Below are 18,615 nucleotides of genomic sequence, written 5' to 3'. Positions count from 1 at the left end.
GATATGGTGTTGAACATTATAGATAAGTAGAACAAAATGCTGTGATATAAGGCCAAACGATAGTTTGGTGTATCTGAAATATGGTATGAACTGTAGATCCTAGACTACTCGGGAGGAAGCATGAATCGTTGTAAATGTAACATATGTCAACTTGCATGATAATCTTAAAAGGCTCAAAAACATATATGAGTGACAACCATCATTGTTCACCAAACGAAAACAGAGTTTTTATATTCAACTGCAACTTGTTCTGTATATCTGATGCACACAAGCGAGAATAAATTGGTACACCATCCAGTAGCATGTTCTCTAAACGTTTTACAGTAGAGCCGTACTAGGTGGTAGCTCCAACTGTTCGTTTCTGAATAACTCCAGCTCAGCAAGGCTTAGCGAGTTTGGTATACCATAATCAAAGGGAAACTCAATCGGTAATGACTTCCAGTAAAGACTCGGTTTCCACTCCGCTTCTCTCACTACCTTCAACACCTCCTTCACCACAACCTCGCTTGCCTTGGCTGTGAAATGGATCCCATCTCTATGAAGTTAAAACAAACCCCCAATGAGTTAGTTTGATAGAGTATCATTTTTAAGAGTTAAAATGTTATTGACTAACTCACGTGAAGCAGGTGTTCAACCAATCATCTTGTTGCCGTATAACGTTCCAGAGATCAACACATTTCACATTGATCTCATTGCATAGGTTCAACAACGCTTCTGCATATGGTCGGCAAACTTCGTTTCTCCGGCCTTTTATTGCATCTCTACCACATATGTTACATAATGATCAAACTTCTAATACTAAGAGGAAGATTTAACCAGCTCTCAAAAAAGACATACCCAAAAACTAACTCGATCTGTCTCTCATTCATTGGTGGAGGAGAGACGAAAATGACACGGGTCTTGTCTGAAAGGCTCTGTTAAGATAACATGAGAGTTAGCAACACAATAAGAAACAAAAAGTCTCCAACTTTCAAAAGGGGCATTAGTACCAAAAGATGCTCCCCAATCTTCCTCATGTTGTCAACGAACTCAGAGAGAGGAACATGAGCTCCTTTCCCTGATGGATGAGGAGGCATTGAATCATTCCCACCGAAGTAAACTATCACCAAAGAAGGTTGTACTACAGCTTCCTAACCAAAACAGAGACATCATACATAAAGTGTGACACTTTCAATATGCAGAGTGTACGTTACCTTTGGGAAGACTTGGTCAAGGACCCTTAAGGCAAATCTTGAGTTCCAACCACCATACCCACGAAGGACAACGTCAGCCTGTGAACATGCATTGAAAGATTGAATCTTTAAGTGTTACAGTGATGGATCCGATTCAAAAACATGTAATGAGTGAAAGTTCTCGACTTTTCAATAGCTGAGGACTGAGGAGGAGAAGAAGAGTGAGTGAGAAACCGTGCGAGAGTAGACGTCAGCGAGAGAGGCTCCCCAGCCACCATTGCTGAAGCTGTACTGAACGATTGAAGAACCGAAGAGGACGATCTGAGGTCTTCCTGGTCCAACCATGGCTTTCTTTGCTTCCTCTTCTCTCACCGGGTGAAGGAGAGCACTTTGCTTGGTGAATGCTCTGATTAACGAAACTGATAAGTATTTAAAATGGATTTCTAAATTTTAAAAAAAGTATATTAACTAAATTTATTTAATTAATTGAGATTTTATCATGTTTGAAAAGAAAATTAATTTATATATAAATTGACAAATGTTATTAGTAATTCTAGAAAATATCTTATGATATTTCAAATGAAATATTTTCCTTGTATCTCTTCTAATTTTATCCTTATAATTATTTTTTATTTATTTTTAGTATATGGAGTGAGATTTTATCATGTTTGAAAAGAAAATTAATTTATATATATATTGACAAATGTTATTAGCAATTCTAGAAAATATCTTATGATATTTCAAATGAAATATTTTCCTCGTATATCCTCTAATGTTATCCTTATAATTACTTTTTTATTTATTTTTAGTGTATGGAGTTGTTTTTTAATCACAATCAAAAAGTTCAATCATTTGTGTTGTGGTCGTTAGATCGTCACTACTGACACATCGACCAGAATTCCACAATAGTTCCTAGAAAAAAACAAAAGAATATATTCCTAATCTTATGTGGGCTCACCTAGTCGACATGTTTTCTGTTAATATATAGAGAAGCAGTGGAAATTGATCAGAAAAAAATAATAGCAGCACTGGAAATCACGCCCGGCTATCAAAGTCTTTGCGTGGTTATTATGAGTTCTGGGGTTCACTAGTTTAGCCTCAACTTGAGGTATCAAACAACCGGTCTGTGTTTATCTGGCCCCTCTCGTGTTTGCAAATTTTGGTATTGTTCTGCTAAGCTCGCTCTGTTAACGTGTATGTACACTTTGATTCTTTCTTTTTTTTTTTTCATTAGTATTGAATTATGTGTGTATGGGGAATTCCATATTTTGGATTTTATGTACTCCTTCCACTTTTTAAAAAGTTGAGTTTTTTTGTTTTTAAAAATGTCATTTTACATTTTAATATAAAATATTTTTCTTACCCTTTCAAATAAGACTGGACATCTGAATCATTATCTGCGGGCCCGTCTCATTTCATTTGTCGCGGAGCGGATATTGATCGATGATTTGAAAAAAATTGATTTGCAGGTACAAATTCGAGTGTTTTTTATTCGGGATAGTGAAAATCAGCCAAAGTTTAACTGTGGATAACCGCTAACCTACAAAAATTATAATACAAAAGTTAATGAATAACAACTATTTAAAAAAATTACAAACTGTTATTTAATTTTAATTATAAATAGATTTTTTTATTATTATTTTATAAAAATATGTAAAATAATATTACTTATTATTGAGTGGACGGGTGTGGATTTTATATTTTCTTCTTACTGGTCAAATTTTTGAATAAAAAAAATCAGTCAACCCGTAAATTGCCGGATCAAGGGGGACATGTTTAACCCGCAACCCAATACTACTTTCAAATAACCAATATATTTTTATTTAATTCATATATATTATTAAAACTAAAGTACAAAAATGAACTAACCCTTAGATTAACAGTTTAATTACAACAAATACCATTAAGAATCTAACGAATTATATATTTCATCATTAATTATTATTTTACATAATATCACGCTTACATATTTGAACAAAATATTTCCTTACATAAACAATCAATTAATTTATATATAATCATCATTAGTAATTGTTTTAAAGAACAACATATCTTAACTACTCTTCATTAAAAATAGACAATTAATTAAAACATAGACATTCAGTCTTCATTTTTAAAATTTAATAAATATTAAAACATATACTAATTTGAGATGTCCAAAAGTAAGTTATCCATTTATATTATTTATAATAACTAATTTCAAAAAAGCATGTTTGTGAACATAAACAATATAAAATTGACATAAAAGTAAGTACAACTTCAAACAATTACATATTTGTTGAATTGCAAACTTTTATCCGCCTTACTAAATACATCCAATACAAAATAAGATTCAACACAAATAATAAGATATAAAATCAATATAAAACAATTTTAACTTTTAGTAAGTATTAAAACATATATCAAATTTTCTGTCCAAAAATAATTAGTCCATTTATATTATATTTATGATAATTAATTACTTATTGTACTACTAATCATTTTATCCGCACTGAAAATATTTTTAATACAAAACAATATTCAATATTGTTTAAAAATATATAATAAGAAACAAAACAACTTTGAATATAAATAATAATTAAACAACAATATAATAATATTTAAGTACAAAAGATATATGTATATTAAAGTTAACACAAACACTCTGATACGTCCTCCGTTCACATCCACAATTTGAACAATTTTTTAAAAAATTAAAGTATTTATTCATATATTAATTAGAACCATAGACTCTACATTCAAAAAAACCTTACTCAGCCTTTCAACTCTAAACCTAACTCTAAACCTTAATTATACACTAGTCTGGAGAAAGAATAAATTATTGTGCAATATAACATAATATCTCTAAATCTATCAAAATGTCGATAACATAATATCAAATGATTCAGATCTATTGCATATTACGTACATTAACTTGTATATATCTCTAAATCTATCAGAATGTCAATAACAATCTCGAGAGAGGTTTAATAAAAAAGTAATCATTCAACACAAAAGAAATAAAACATATATCTAGCCGGGTTCAAAATAATTATGAGCCTATAGACAAACTAGAATAAAAATAAAATATTTGTACAAATAATTTGAAAGTTTGAGTCACAATTTAAGACTTTGTAGGGCTTTCAAACTTACAACAAATTTGTGGGATCCAATGGTTTTGCACTGTCAGCCCATGTCAAAACTGCGGGATATATTTGTGAAATACGACACCTAAAGTACTTGAAACCCCACATATTTGAACTTACATTATAATCTTACATGTTATTCAACGACCTTGTTATGATCCGAAGACAACGGTTCAAAACAAAGCATGCAAATAAAGCGTGAAACTGGTACACCATTCCAGTAGCATGTTCTATAAACGTTTTACAGTAGAGTCGCACTAGGGGGGTGGCTCCAATTGGTCGTTTCTCATTAACTCTATCTCACAAAGGCTTAGGGAGTTTGGTACACCAAAATCAAAGGGAAACTCAATTGGTAACGACTTCCAGTGAAGACTCGGTTTCCAATCCGCTTCTTTCACTACCTTCAATACCTCCTTCACGACAACCTCGCTTGCCTTGGCTGTGAAATGGATCCCATCTCTATGAAGTTAAAAGTTAAAACAAACCCCAATAAGTTAGATCGTTAGATTGATGAAGAATCGTTTTAGAAATGTATCATATATACAAAATGTTAACTAACTCACGTGAAGCAGGTGTTCAACCAATCATCTTGTTGCTGTATTGCGTTCCAAAGATCAACACTTTTTACATTAATCTCATTGCATAGATTCAACAACGCTTCTGCATATGGACGGCAAACTTCGTTACTCCGTCCTTTTATTGCATTTCTACCAATGTTACAAAGTGATATTGATCAAGCTTCTAATACTAATTAATAGGAAGATTAAGCAGACTCAAAGATATATGTACCCAAAAACTAATTGGATTTGTGTCTCATTCATTGGTGGGGGAGAGAGAAAAATGACACGGGTCTTATCCGAAAGGCTCTGTTAAAAAAGAAGACACCATGAGTAAGCAACACATAAAGAAAAATGTCTCCAACTTTGAAAAGGGCATAATTACCAAAAGATGCTCCCCAATCTTCCTCATGTTTTCAATGAATTCAGATAGAGGAACATGAGGTCCATGGCCTGATGGATGAGGAGCCTTTGAATCATTCCCACCGAAGTAGACTATCACCAAAGAAGGTTGTACTACAGCATCCTAAGCAAAACAAAACAAAAAATATACGCCAAGAAAGGCTAATTCTTTTTGTAAAAAGGCTTATCAGTAAAGAATCTTACATAAGGAGAGACACTTTCACTATAAGAACATCTCCACTAAACCTTAAAAGTCCACACTATTTACTTTTCATTTCACTCGTTATAATTACTGAACTTACATATGGTTCTACTAATATTGATTTTCTTATCATTTTTATCTTTATAATTATATTTTACTTAAATATTCAAATATATCTTGTATATATATTATTAATACGTAAAATATATAAATATGTTAAAATTAAAATTAAATTATTAATATGGAATAGTATTATGTAAAATTGAAATGTTATATACACAATTGTATCATTTTGTAACCATTTTCCCTAGCTCATGCACTTTTTAAGAAACTAAAGATATGCTCATTTAATGAAACCAAAATATACATAAGTTGTAAATATTGTGTATAATATTTTTGGTATGTATTATTATTCATTTACTGAAGTTTGGTGATTATAGTTATTTATTATTAAATGAAAAATGCAAAAAAACTTAGAGATATATTAATTTGAGGTTTATCTTTGGAACAACTCTTAAAACTCTCATTTTAAATATCATCTACCTCCAAAATAAGTTTTATATTGGAGATGCTATAACTAAAACATAGCTAGTTCGCTTGTTCAACTACACTTGTCGGAACAGAGTTTATGTACCTTTGGGAAGACTTGGTCAAGGACCTTTAAGGCATATCTAGAGTTCCAACCACCATAACCACGAAGGATGATGTCAGCCTGTGAACATGCATGAAAAGATTGTATCCGTAAGTGCTACATCATTAATCATTATGGTGTTGATACTGAACACAAATAATGAGTGAAAGTTCTCCACTTGCGACCAGTAAGTTTGATAACAGATTCAATAGCTACATGCCACTCAAAATGGGAAACATCGAAGGGAAATGAAGATGAGAAACCGTGCGAGAGTAGACGTCAGCGAGAGAGGCTCCCCAGCCACCATTGATGAAGCTGTACTGAACGATTGAAGAACCGAAAAGGACGATTTGAGGTCTTCCTGGTCCAACCATGGCTAAGCTTCCCTGGTCTGATCGATCTCTCGCGTGGAGAAGGAGAACACTTTGCTTGGTGAATGTTCAGTGTAATAAAACCTGAAGTGTGTTATTGGTTAGAACACCTTCGTTCATGTATTAAAATGGATTTCCAAATCCATAAAATTATTATTTTAATAAAACATAATTATTTTTTTATGTTTGGGCAAGGAACATGCATTTCTAGAAAACAAAGAATATATTCCTAATCACAACAAAAAGTTTAATCATTTGCTTAGTTAGATCCTCGCCACATTGACACTTCCATAATAATTAATTCCTAAAACCGAAGAATATAAAGTATATCTAATCCTATGTGGTCCCATTAGTCAACATATTTCTGATTTTTGTAGAAACACTAAAAATAAGTAAATTGTACATTACAATTCATGCATGTTATCGAAGATAGTTATTATTAAATTAGATGAATTTTTAATCTAAAACTAATTGTTGATAATCTATCTTATATCAATATTATTAAAACAAGAATGCTTTTTGACATCCCTTTGATTTTGCTAGATATTTACTTTTTGTGCCGCTGAGGGTCTAAGAAAATATTGTTAGTTATGCATATTTTATCTATCTTCAAGAGTCATATTATCCACCACACGAAGTATGTTTTATATAAAACCTCATCAATTATGAAGTTTCCTACATTTTTCTACTTAGGGTCGGAATAATGGATTGAGCGGTGCGGAACAAGCAGATTTAGAAGCGTTGTACGATTTTTGCAGTTTTTATAAAAAAAACGAATGCTACGGAACAACTGCGATTCGTTTAAAAAAACGGTTTAAAAAAAAGGTATGAATGGCGACATATAATGAATAGTGTAAGTGCGGGCTACATATAATATATTTATATTTTACAAACTAAAAACTTAGTGATAGTAATATAATTTCTAAATATAGAAATTTTATTCTAAAAGTTATTTTATATATCTGAAATATAAAATCTTAAAATATAAATTTTATTTTAAAAATTATTTTATATATCTGACATATAAAATTTAATATGATATTACCTAGATTTATAGTCAATTATTTTATTTTTAAAATTATAATAGCACTAGTTGTCTTTAAACAAAATTAAATTAAGATAACATTGATACTTATTTAGTTTAAACAACTTTTTTATTTAATTTATAAAAATATTTTATATATCTGAAAAACTTTGCAAATATTATTCACATATTTTCTCATCTAAAATATTGTATTGTCAAATTTCAAAACCGTACCTAGACCTAAACACATTTATCTTGAACCAAACCGAACCAAAAAATGAGACTTGATTTGGGTTTGGATCCTATCAATTATACTAGTAAATCCTATATTCTTAGAATCAGAAAATCCAAAATCAAACTGGAAATAAACCAGGACCGAACCGGAACCAAACCGAAAACCTAACGGAAACTGGAAATGTCGTTTAAACAAAATTAAACAAATTATAATATTTATTATAATTCAAAAATTAAACTTTTAACTTATTTGATAAATCATAATATTTATTATAATTTAAAAAATTAGCATCTTACCACAATATGAACCATCTAACACGTTTAGAAATATTTATAATCCATCTATAAAAAATAACTAAATCATATAGTTAGTATCTATTACAAGTAAAAAGAAAACACATGTGTTAGGCTTTGTAGGTGTCTATCTATTACATATGGAGACAACAGAATGAGAGACGTCATTCACAGCTCACTAAGCCAATGGATCAGTTGGCTAGAATCATTGATAAGACTATTAGGCAAAGAATCATATCTACAAAGTATTATGAGAAACCGAAACTCCGGAGATTATTGCAATGTTGGTTTAGTGCCCATGCGAGACATAATTAGTACTCGGTTATTTATTTCTTTTTAGATTTGATTGTACATATATAAACATTCACATTTCATTAAAAAAAACACCGTACGGACGCACGGATCATAATCTAGTAATAGGTTTATATTTGAAGCCCTTTAATATGGAACAATGTATATATTTGCCTCTTTGCAGAGAAAATGTCGCCTACCAAAAATTTATTATACCATTCTGACACTAAACCTTTTAAAACAAGTTGTTGCATTCAAGTGAAGACTATTCATACATGTTTTTTTTAAGATCATTCATACATGGGAGAAATTCAAACACAAAATTTGGTGAAACACGAGAGATCATATTCGCTAATGAAAAGGTTTACCAATATTCACTTACTGACCAAACTAAGTGAGCTAATATTGATCACAAGTTGTTCTATTAAATTTTTTTTGTTTGATTAAAGATATTATTAGTAATGGTTTGATGCAAGGTGTTAAAATACACGCAACTAGAAAAACAACTTGGTGCTTTGGGGAAGTCCTCTCCACATCGACCAGACTTCCATAACAATTCCTAGAAAACAAAGTACATTTTGATTTTTGTTCTCTGTAGAAACACTAAAAATTAGTAAATAGAACATTGAAAATCACGACGGTTCTCAAGTCTTGCGTGGTTATTAAGAGTTTGGGGTTCACTAGTTTAGCTGCAACTTGAGGTGTCAAACAGACCCCGTCTGTGGTTGACAAATTTTTGTATTGTTCTGCTAAGCTCCATCGGTAACGAGTTTATTTTTAAATAAAAATTCCACATTGAAAGCTCTTTGACACACGTATCAGAAGCTCAAAACTCCACACTGACACCCCTTTGTTTTGATGCCCATATTTGTATGTGTTGTGAACTTGTGATAGATGAAGGTTACCGACAGATAAAATTTTAAACGTAACATTAAAAAAAATCAAAAAGAGAATTTTGAGAATAGTATACAAATAAATATGAAGAAATCAAAGGAAACATCCATGATCCATCCACAATCTAACAAACCTTCCGCCAGATGCTTTCTATCTAGTGAACTGGCTTAAGATCCCAACCTCAAGAGAAGCAAAGTGGGTAGAGAAGACGGTACAAGGACATGAGGAAAGGGAGTTACATGATACATGTGTGGAATAAAGTCACAAGAAATATATGGATACTTGCTCTCATTGCATTATATTTTTTAGTAGATTGATGAGTAGCGTTTCATTCTCCTTTTGGGAAAGGCGTTTCACAAAGGTAGATGCGTAGGAACCGTAGTCTCTAAGATGGAAGAGCCTCGACACACTTACAGAGGGTACATTACCATGTTGACTGTCACCAAACCTTATTGTGGCCGATCGCGGCATAGGTAAACTCTACTGATTTGCTGATTTGAAACTGCTCCTGGAATAAACTATAGTTGAACTTGTTGGAGACGGATTTCACCCGCTCTAGACTCCGTTCAAGAACCCAACCCAGAATCTGTTAAACCGGAAAATAGACAGCAGGCCCAGTCCCATCTCGAGCTAGAAAGACGGCCCATGCCGAGCTCACATAATCAAACCTGAGCTGAAAGAGAATCAAAAGCAACATCATTAATGGCCATGATAACAGCCATAGATTACGAGGCCATTATGATTCAACCTTGAAGGCCTATAAAAACAAGACCAAAGACAAGAAGAAGGACTGAATTCTCATAGAGTAATACTATACTTTCAATACATACATACTTTTTTGTTCTTAGATATCTTTTGTATTCGTACTTGTTTTCTGCTCGTATCATCAATAAAACACTTCTTTATACAGAATCATCGATACATAGTCTACATTCCTTCTTGTACAGGTAACGAAACCCTAAACCTAATTTCTGAAGTGGATTTTGAGATCCATCAGAACTTCTTGTCATTCTGATCGTGTCTTGATCAACTGCAACGCATGCCTCTCTTTAGTTTAAAATCTTGTTTTGCTTACTTGTCATTGTGCTTTACAGCCACTGAGCTTGTTACAAGATCAATCAAAGCGATGATGTAATCAGGCTGTAAAGTGTAAAGGATGACGTTGCCACTTCTTTTTTCATACTTCATCCTAAGGCCATATAGGGAAAATGTTGTATTACGGATAATAAACATAAAAAGACTTTAACTATATTTGGTTTAAAGAAATATTAGGGTTTGTACAATTCTTGTCTCATGTACATGGAGTATTGGCTTGAGTGAATGAAAAAGAACACGAATGTCCAAAAAAATTTGTTAAAGAAAGTTTTGTTACAAAACCTATCAGCTACCATGTTAAGCTATGCTTGCTTAAGTTTTTTTTTTTTGAAAAAAAATGCTTGCTTAACTTTGGACTTTGGACATAAAACATAAACAATGTTTTTTGAATAATTATATATGTTTAAAGTTTTTTGAGAAATTTATGAGAGTTGAACAATAGCAACTAGTTTTTTTTTTCTTTTTGCTGACAAAAAAAAAAGCAGCTAGTTTTTTCATTTCTTTTGCACAATCACCTTTTTAAAAGACAATAACTGCAATCCATCTATGTTAGCAAGATTTTGTTTATCCATAATAATCCATCTTCCAGTTCCAACGATAAAAGGTGTGATAAAAGATGAAAAAATATCTGTCTCAAAACTCACATGGCCAAAAACAGAACATATTGAAGACTGTTCACCTCTCGCCACATAGTTATGACTATCTTAGCCCACATCGCAAAAGCAGATCACTGACATTCACACTGTGTGCTTCGTTCATAACTTTTTCATTCTCAAAAAGAATTCTTTGCTATTAAAAGAAACATTTCTAGAAAAAAACATTTTCATTATCATTTTACATTTTTTTAATACAATAACAACAAAAAGTCAGATTGAAAGCACATGAATAGTCACTGAATTCAAACGAGAATATTAGTAAATATACATATAGTGGATGTCCAAAGTACATGTGAAACGAGAGCCTATGATAAGGGAGGGTAACGATTGAGTAGTGTCATGAACACATGCCATATTTAATAAGAGAGACGAGAACGGTCCTCTTTTTTTTTTTTTGTCAACTGACGAAAACGGTCCTCTGATCCTTTCTTTCAAGTGTCTGTTCAGAGAGAAAGAGTGAGAAGTAAATAATGGCACGTGACTCAGACGAAGAAGCCACGTGCGATCTCTCCCCACACCCATGTGCCCCATATAGAATGACCGGCTCCGTAGGTCCAACTTGTCCATGTTCCCAACTTATTTCCCACCTAAGGCTCCGAATGGTGACTGCGATTAGAGCGGTGCAGAACAAGCGGTTCAATTGCGGTGCAGTTTTAACAGTTATAAAAATGTATAGATATATAGTATATGTAGAGATTTTTGTTACTGTTAACTGCGGGGCCGGGCGGGACGATGATCATCATTCGAAACCTAAGTAAAACTTTCGAAATTAATAGTATACGTTAAAAAAAAACAAATATTTCATATTGCAGTTTGAATGAGTTTTGATAAAAGAAAAGTCAACGTCGAAGTCAATTTCAATGGTTTATTGGTTATTTCGCTTAGAAAATGTTAGAGAAATCTATTTTTACTGAAAAATAGATATTGTCTAAACAAATCTATTAACTAATTCATTTTTTTCTGAAACAGATATTATGTAAATAAATCTATTAATTTAAAAAGTCTATTAATTAATTCAATATCTACTAATTAATTAAATAAGTTTAAGCAAGTGGTCTCGGCTTACTGGTAAAAGAGTTATAGCTGGAAAATCCGGATTTTTATAGGCCTTATGGACCTCTTAATCAGTAGTTATTGGGTCTAAAAAGTTTTTAGGATCACACCAAAATTAAAAATATATATATTTAGGAATATCTATTGTAAGCGGCTCTATTAATTAGTTCAATATAGAACTAGACGAATAATTATTTTGTAACGCTCCGACCATCTACGAGTAACATGCTTTTTACGTTCATTTACTCAGCTGGTAGACCTATCTATTCTTTCTAACACTCCTCAATCAGGTTCATAACTATTGTTGCTTGTGCACAAGAAAATGTAGTGTGGACAGTGCGTTAATAATTTAAAATGCTTGTTTGGTAATTTTACAATTCACTTATATTACCACTACTTCGTTCAAACACGCTTAGCTATAAATTTTTATAGATATGTAAAAATGCACTTTAATAATATAAATAACGAAATCAATTCTTTTAAATCATTATATATACACTACAATTACAATATATCATAAACGGGTTTAGCATTTGTTAACAACAAAACGCATGCTCATAAGGATTATGTTACTACAAGCCAGGTAAAAGAAGAGAACACATATACATTTAGTTAACCTATTGTTTTAATAATACCAATCACACGCTACGATATTATCGACCTAAGGAGTGAACAAAAAATTACAAACCCCCCCCCCCAAAAAAAACATTAAGAGCTTAACACGCATTCAAAGGGGATCTGTAAAAGGTACACTATTTTCGTGACTTTTACTCCCTCACGTATAGAATACAAAACGCAAAAGACGAACAAATAAACTCCACGAAAGCACTAAACAATGCAGGCTAGGTCTCTCAAAGGCGGTGGTGTAAAGCGGAAACAGGAGCGTGCGCGGCGGCTGCAGCTGGAACCGGTGGTTTACATTGGTAACATTTAGCAAAGAGACCAAAAGTGTCGACTTGACGAACAAAGTTGGTAACACTTGCCCATCCACCGAACCCGAATCCAACTATTAGAACCCAAATAACCACGAAAGCGTTCAACACGTACATCGCCGCCCAGCTCGGCAAGAAGAACGGCGGCTTCTCCGCCGCATTCTACAAGAAAAAATCCAAAAAAGAAAAATCAAGAACCATTGAAAAAAAAAGAGCTTGTGGTTTTTGTGGGCATTGTCGTATAGTAATGGACAAGATCCAAAGCTTTGTTGACCCATGACAAAGAGATAGATATGATTGTGATTTGTCATACTCAGACTCTCACTTTAGTGTAAAGTTAGGCAAAGAGTCTCTATTGTACAGCTCCTTTTCATTTCTGATTATGACCCTACCTATTCTCCTATCCCTTCCCCTTATTTTCCTCCCTTTTCTAACCTTTTTCCTACTATATTAATATAAGGGAATATAATATACAATAGTTTGAAAAAACAGGAAAAAAACAAGAATAGTTTCATGGTCAATTACTAATTCTAACCTAACCTGAAAACATGAGTTTGGATCTTTACTTTATAAAAGCATAATAAAAGAATGAGACTAAAACCAACTCAGGCTCTGAATGATAACGTGTTGGACAACTGCGGATAAGTGCGGTGCGGTACAAATAGTAACAAAATCAATACTCCACTGACCGTTCGTTTGAGCATGTAAAAGCATACCTGGCGAGCGCAGGCAGATCGGTAAGTGAGCATGTGAGCAAGGGACGGGATGATATAGACGGTGAAGCTAACCAGAAGAGCACCCACCGCGGAATTGATCGGACCGAAAAATGGGAAAATAATAGCTAGGAACCATATAGGTATAACCACAGGCAAACGAGCTAAAGCCCTCAAGCAAATGCTCTTTGTGTCATGCATCCCTATCACTTTCTCCCACACAAAGTAAAGCGGGGTACACGCAAATCCGAACGTTATAAACTGCATAAACACATTACATAAACATAATTAACCTCATGATGATCTAAATAATACTAAATGAGAAAGATAACAAACTTTAATATGTGAAGGTTTATTATATATTTTTACCTGGTGAATGAGCATGAGGATAACGGCGGTATCACGCCACCCGTTCTTGGGGAGAAGAGAAAATGCGTTGGAATGGTCGAGAAGTTCGTCTCCGAAGGCCCAGTAAACGGCGGAAGCTGACGGTATCGTTAATGTGAAAACATATAACGTCGCCATTAAGTAAATGTACTTAAACTTCTGTGGCTTCCACATTGCATGCATTATCTCACTGCATAATCAAAATTACTGTTAATACCGATGATAAGCATAAGGGTGTATTTGACATTACATAAAGGCGTAGTATTTAACTATTAGATGTGCGCTTGTGTGGCAATCAATAGTGCAGGGAGAGGAATATAAATCAATACTAAATTTTATAAGGGAAATTTGACCCTATAACCAAAAAAAAAACTATATTTCATCATCTAACCATATAATCCTCTTTTTCTTCATTTCTCTTCCTATCTCTTTCTACCTTCTTACTACAAAACTAATATATTTTTCATTATAGTCATCTAGCAAATTAACCCATTTTATAAACTTATAATTTTTTTGTAACATTTTATTACTACTTAAAAGTATAGAAAAAGTAATAACGACAATCATCAGGACTGTAACTATAGTTACACCTTACTTGCCGGCAAAAGCTGCAATAGAAGCGGCGGAGAAATGATACATCAAATATAATTTAATATTTTTGCACCGATTTTAACATACTTTTCTGCCACACAGAGCTATAGCTTAAATAGTATTCAACTATGTCTGACATTATCTAATGTTTTTTATATAAACAAAATTTGGCTATCTATAAGAAACAGTTAAAGAAAAAAACTTACACAGTAACCGCGTGACCACCAAAGGTATACAGTATATTGGTAGCTCCGGTGAAATAAAGCACTAGCTTCGTTGGACCTGAGTGTTTCACACCTTCCGTCTAAAATTTCAAAATTAACAACAAAATTCAGAAACAAATATCAAGCAATGACTAGATTGAGAGAATATTAAACAGTTTGGAAGACATTTTTTTTTTTTTTAGTTTGGAAGACATTATATACAAATTTGGGTTTAGATGCACGAAATAATTCAATTCCTTCAGTTCCTTAAAGTTTAAAGAACAAAATTCAATTCCTTTAACACTAATCATAAAGAGAAATACGAATATTGTTTCTCATTTTAATGAAGGCATGTACTGTCATTTCATTGCAAAGCATAAAAAAATGAACAAGACAATGTAGTCATCTTTATTATTATATATGCTATTTCGTTGTGAGAAATTTATGTATATAATTAAAAAAAAAAAATTTATGTATATAATTAATAATACTAATTTATTACCTGCCCGTGGATAATGGAGGCGATGGCCAAGTACCATGCGGTGTAAGTGGTCATACCCAAGCCGAGAAATGACCAAATCCGGTAATTATGGAACGACGGTATAAAAACAGTGGTTGCACAACATGCACCGAATATGTAAGTCCATGTTCTCTTGTCCAAGTGATCGTTTATGTAATAAATGTTACTGCAACCAAATCAATCATCATAATAGTTAATCATCCATTAATAATTTAAGAGAGAGAGGGAGAGATCATTAAACGAGAGATTAGAGAGAAACCTGGCACAAGCAATGAGTTGGATTACAGATCCGAACAAGAGGAAAGTGCAGTTAAATGCGAGCCCTAGTGCTTTCCAGTATGTCCCGAGTAATCCATCAAGCACTTCGAACCACTGTAAATTAAGATTTAGTGAAGTAAAAAAAAAGATTTAGTGAAGTTAACAACGATTGAAACACTGATCTTTACACCGATTTTTTAAAAATCATTTTAAAATTTGATTTGTTTATGACTAATTTGCCGCGTACACTAATACGCCGTTTTTAAACACAGATTTTTATTTACCTGAATAACGTGGTTCTTAAAGTTTTTGCCTTCTTTCTCCTTACGAGCTCGATACTCAACGTAGAGAACACTGATGAGGTAAGCAGTCCAGCTTCCGAGTAAACCATAGAAGATCTGAAGTACTATTCCTGATAACATTCCTAGTTGACTGAACGAGTACGGCAGCGTCAAAAGCACTTGCGCCACCTGAAAAAATTACAAATATTAGATCTCTCTTTCGTGTTTTCATGAAATCAAAATTTTCTTGAATAAAAAAATAGATTTTCTTTAAATCATGATTTTCCTGAAATGAAGATTTTCTTGAAATCAAGATTGTCTTTAAATAAAGTGTGTATTTTTTATTTTACCTGGTTAGATGCGCAGCTGAACCAAGCGTCCCAGACGGAGCCACCGTGCCAGAGGAAACTGCTTAGTTTAGAACCGTCGGAGCCGTCGTGCTCGTCGATTTTTCCGGTGTTGTTTCCGTTTACCTGAACTCCTTCGTTGTCATTTCCGCTTGGGACTATCGCCTCTTCTCCGTGCCTCATTCCCGCCGACATTTTTGCCTCAAGATCTGAGGAAATATATGACGCGGTTTAAGGTCACTAAACACTTTACAGTGAGAAGAATCAAACCTGAGTGAACATGGAACATAGACAAAAATAAAATAAAACAGAGCATATGAACTGAACAGAGGAGACTGTTACTTAAACCAGAGTGTAGAATTATTCTTTGTTCACGTTTTTTTCTAAGTAGAAAGAGAGTGACTTACGTTTTCTCTTTCAGAATCAGAAGCAAACAAAGACCAAAACTGATTGGGTCCTTTAGTTCTCACTTGTTCTTCTTTTTCTTTTTTTTTTTTAAAGAAATCTCTGTCTGTCTTTCTGTGAATTCAAGAAACAAAGCATAAGAAGAAAAGGGCAGAGGAGAGAGACAGAGAGTGTGGGTTATGAAAAGAAGGAGAAAGACTTTCTTTGATCTGAGCAGAAGAAGGAATGAAGTTAAGTAACTATATGCTTCCAACTTCACCCCTTCTCCTTTTTATATATCAATCTCTTCTCTCTCTTTTTTATTACTTTTTTTTTTTAGTGTTGAACAAAAAAATATATTTATTTTTAATAAAAACATAAAACAGCTGTTGTAAAATCACACCATTAAGGCATTAACCCTTTTAGGTAACGGTAGCATCTGGTGCACCCAAAAAAAAATGTAACGGTAGCATCTAACTTCTTTTTTTACGTTTTCGCATTATTATCCAGAATTTCCGGGCTCTACTATAAAAATAAAAAACTAATTTGTTTAGTTTTTTTCTGGCTATGGGAAAGTAACTGATCTTGAAGTCCAGAAAATACATCTTGAGAATTCTGATGATTTCAAGCTCAGTTGAAAATTTTGGTCAAGCTTGTGGTTCATTTACCATTATAATTAGGTTTTTGCAATCTGTCTCAAATCTGTAACAGTTAGAATGCTATAACATACTCTCCATTGCCCATCTTAGCATTTCTAATTCCAATTGTAGTGTCGTTTTCTATCTCTTTATGTTTCATGTTTCCATAAGTTAGATTTTTCTCATTCTATCATTCCAAACTCATCCAACCTCACTTAATTGATTTGTGCTGGTCGACGACGATCCACTAGTTTGTTTAGTTTGAAGGGTTCAAAATACAATAGTCGTATAAATAAATGATACTGTAATAGTACATTTTTTACATTTACGAAATTATTAGTCATCATTAATTCGAAAACAATTAAGACATGGTAGCAAAATAAATAATGCAACACCACATTTTTTACATTTACGAAATCATTAGTCATCATTGATGATCTATTGACTTATTAGCATCTAGATTTAGAGATCTATTAGTGTTTTGTTCAACAGCTATTTATAATTAGATATAATTTGTAATATACGATAACTTAACACCGTGCCAAAACGTAATCATGTGTGGTATACTTATATGAATAACCACTAAATCAAAATTAACTTTCATATAATTTTTTTTCTAGCTGGACTGACCTTCGAATCTCTATGATCCAAAGTTCAAATTTCTAAGGAGCAGACAAGTTTTTCAGACACCTGATCTTGGACCAAAGGCTTCGACTGATGAGCAATGATGTTAAAATGGGTTCAACTTATCAAGGTAACCTAACCATGTATCAAAATCTTAAATTTTAAACTTTGACTTTTGAAACAAGACTATAAAGGCTGAACATAATTAGCCATCGAGTTTTATAGGGCTAAGTTTTACTCAAAATAACATAGAAGCCACTGAAATCGAAAGCAAAAAAAAAATCAATCTAGGAAAACGAAGAAAGAAACAGTTAACATGCGACTTTACACAGCTTTAGAAAATAAGTTCAGGAGCTCATAATAAAGGATTGACGCCGGATAATCTCAACCGAGAAACTGGAGATTATTAACGATCAACACCATGACCCGAACCGCTGCACCAACACCAAGAGGCAAGAGAAAGTACTACTCCTAGAAACATTATCTTCACCCCTTGTAACAACGTGCTACCAAATAGGCAAATACATGTTACTCGTTTTACAAGATGTATATTACAGATATTGTTGGGAATAATCACGGCGAAACTTTAAATTTCTTCTTTTCATGTTTACACATCACAACTACATATTATTTTTATTAGTATTGAATATTTAATTATCCCAAATAATTTATTTCATTTTTGCATGTTAAAAGATACATATTTGTGTAAATATATGTTATTTCAAGATGAAATTGG

At 32.8% G+C, this 18,615-nt stretch overlaps 3 protein-coding genes and 1 long non-coding RNA gene across 6 annotated transcripts; 1 reads left to right on the top strand and 3 right to left on the bottom strand.

Annotated features, from left to right (window-relative positions):
* Positions 1 to 121: 121 nt before the first annotated feature.
* Positions 122 to 1,649, bottom strand: LOC103857761 (GDSL esterase/lipase At2g38180). Its single transcript, XM_009134985.3, has 6 exons — positions 1,407 to 1,649; positions 1,194 to 1,271; positions 990 to 1,130; positions 838 to 914; positions 618 to 761; positions 122 to 535 (listed from the first exon to the last, which is right to left on the bottom strand). Exons 1-6 carry the CDS (start codon positions 1,515 to 1,517, stop codon positions 319 to 321), a joined length of 768 nt encoding a protein of 255 aa, XP_009133233.1. The 5' UTR covers positions 1,518 to 1,649; the 3' UTR covers positions 122 to 318.
* Positions 1,330 to 12,740, top strand: LOC117132356. Its single transcript, XR_004455907.1, has 2 exons — positions 1,330 to 1,393; positions 6,344 to 12,740. It is a non-coding gene; the product is annotated as an uncharacterized LOC117132356 (long non-coding RNA).
* On the bottom strand, positions 2,385 to 6,544 carry LOC103857762 (GDSL esterase/lipase At2g38180). The gene is made up of 6 exons (XM_009134986.3): positions 6,353 to 6,544; positions 6,093 to 6,170; positions 5,240 to 5,380; positions 5,087 to 5,163; positions 4,861 to 5,004; positions 2,385 to 4,756 (listed from the first exon to the last, which is right to left on the bottom strand). The coding sequence occupies exons 1-6, from the start codon at positions 6,461 to 6,463 to the stop codon at positions 4,555 to 4,557; spliced, it is 753 nt and encodes a 250-aa protein (XP_009133234.1). The 5' UTR covers positions 6,464 to 6,544; the 3' UTR covers positions 2,385 to 4,554.
* On the bottom strand, positions 12,554 to 18,005 carry LOC103857759 (auxin transporter protein 1). Of its 3 annotated transcripts, none has more exons than XM_009134983.3 (9): positions 16,641 to 17,981; positions 16,237 to 16,442; positions 15,890 to 16,075; positions 15,607 to 15,719; positions 15,330 to 15,513; positions 14,831 to 14,928; positions 14,016 to 14,223; positions 13,650 to 13,907; positions 12,554 to 13,095 (listed from the first exon to the last, which is right to left on the bottom strand). In XM_009134983.3, the coding sequence occupies exons 2-9, from the start codon at positions 16,426 to 16,428 to the stop codon at positions 12,853 to 12,855; spliced, it is 1,482 nt and encodes a 493-aa protein (XP_009133231.2). In that variant the 5' UTR covers positions 16,429 to 16,442; positions 16,641 to 17,981; the 3' UTR covers positions 12,554 to 12,852. The 3 variants fall into 3 exon arrangements, with proteins under 3 accessions (XP_009133231.2, XP_033141986.1, XP_009133232.2); XM_033286095.1 differs by having other exon boundaries at positions 12,853 to 13,095; positions 16,237 to 16,480; positions 16,641 to 18,005; XM_009134984.3 differs by having other exon boundaries at positions 12,853 to 13,095; positions 16,237 to 16,503; positions 16,641 to 18,004.
* Positions 18,006 to 18,615: the final 610 nt, after the last annotated feature.

The sequence above is a fragment of the Brassica rapa genome, chromosome A03, assembly GCF_000309985.2.
Source record: "Brassica rapa cultivar Chiifu-401-42 chromosome A03, CAAS_Brap_v3.01, whole genome shotgun sequence".
NCBI classification, from domain to species: Eukaryota; Viridiplantae; Streptophyta; class Magnoliopsida; order Brassicales; family Brassicaceae; genus Brassica; species Brassica rapa.
The sequence above is the reverse complement of the archived record's forward strand: the minus strand, read 5'-3'. Positions and strand labels throughout refer to the sequence as shown.

Excerpts from the sequence above, each read along its gene's own strand:
- LOC103857761 (XM_009134985.3), bottom strand. The coding sequence starts at position 1,517 with ATGGTTGGACCAGGAAGACCTCAGATCGTCCTCTTCGGTTCTTCAATC. Across the intron at positions 1,131-1,193 it reads TTGACCAAGTCTTCCCAAAG|GAAGCTGTAGTACAACCTTC; the intron begins GTAACGTACACT and ends TGTTTTGGTTAG. Across the intron at positions 915-989 it reads AGATTGGGGAGCATCTTTTG|AGCCTTTCAGACAAGACCCG; the intron begins GTACTAATGCCC and ends TTATCTTAACAG.
- LOC103857762 (XM_009134986.3), bottom strand. The coding sequence starts at position 6,463 with ATGGTTGGACCAGGAAGACCTCAAATCGTCCTTTTCGGTTCTTCAATC. Across the intron at positions 5,381-6,092 it reads TTGACCAAGTCTTCCCAAAG|GATGCTGTAGTACAACCTTC; the intron begins GTACATAAACTC and ends TGTTTTGCTTAG. Across the intron at positions 4,757-4,860 it reads TGGTTGAACACCTGCTTCAC|AGATGGGATCCATTTCACAG; the intron begins GTGAGTTAGTTA and ends TTAACTTCATAG.
- LOC103857759 (XM_033286095.1), bottom strand. The coding sequence starts at position 16,428 with ATGTCGGCGGGAATGAGGCACGGAGAAGAGGCGATAGTCCCAAGCGGA. Across the intron at positions 14,224-14,830 it reads GGTGGTCACGCGGTTACTGT|TGAGATAATGCATGCAATGT; the intron begins GTAAGTTTTTTT and ends TTGATTATGCAG. Across the intron at positions 13,908-14,015 it reads TCCTCATGCTCATTCACCAG|TTTATAACGTTCGGATTTGC; the intron begins GTAAAAATATAT and ends GTGTTTATGCAG.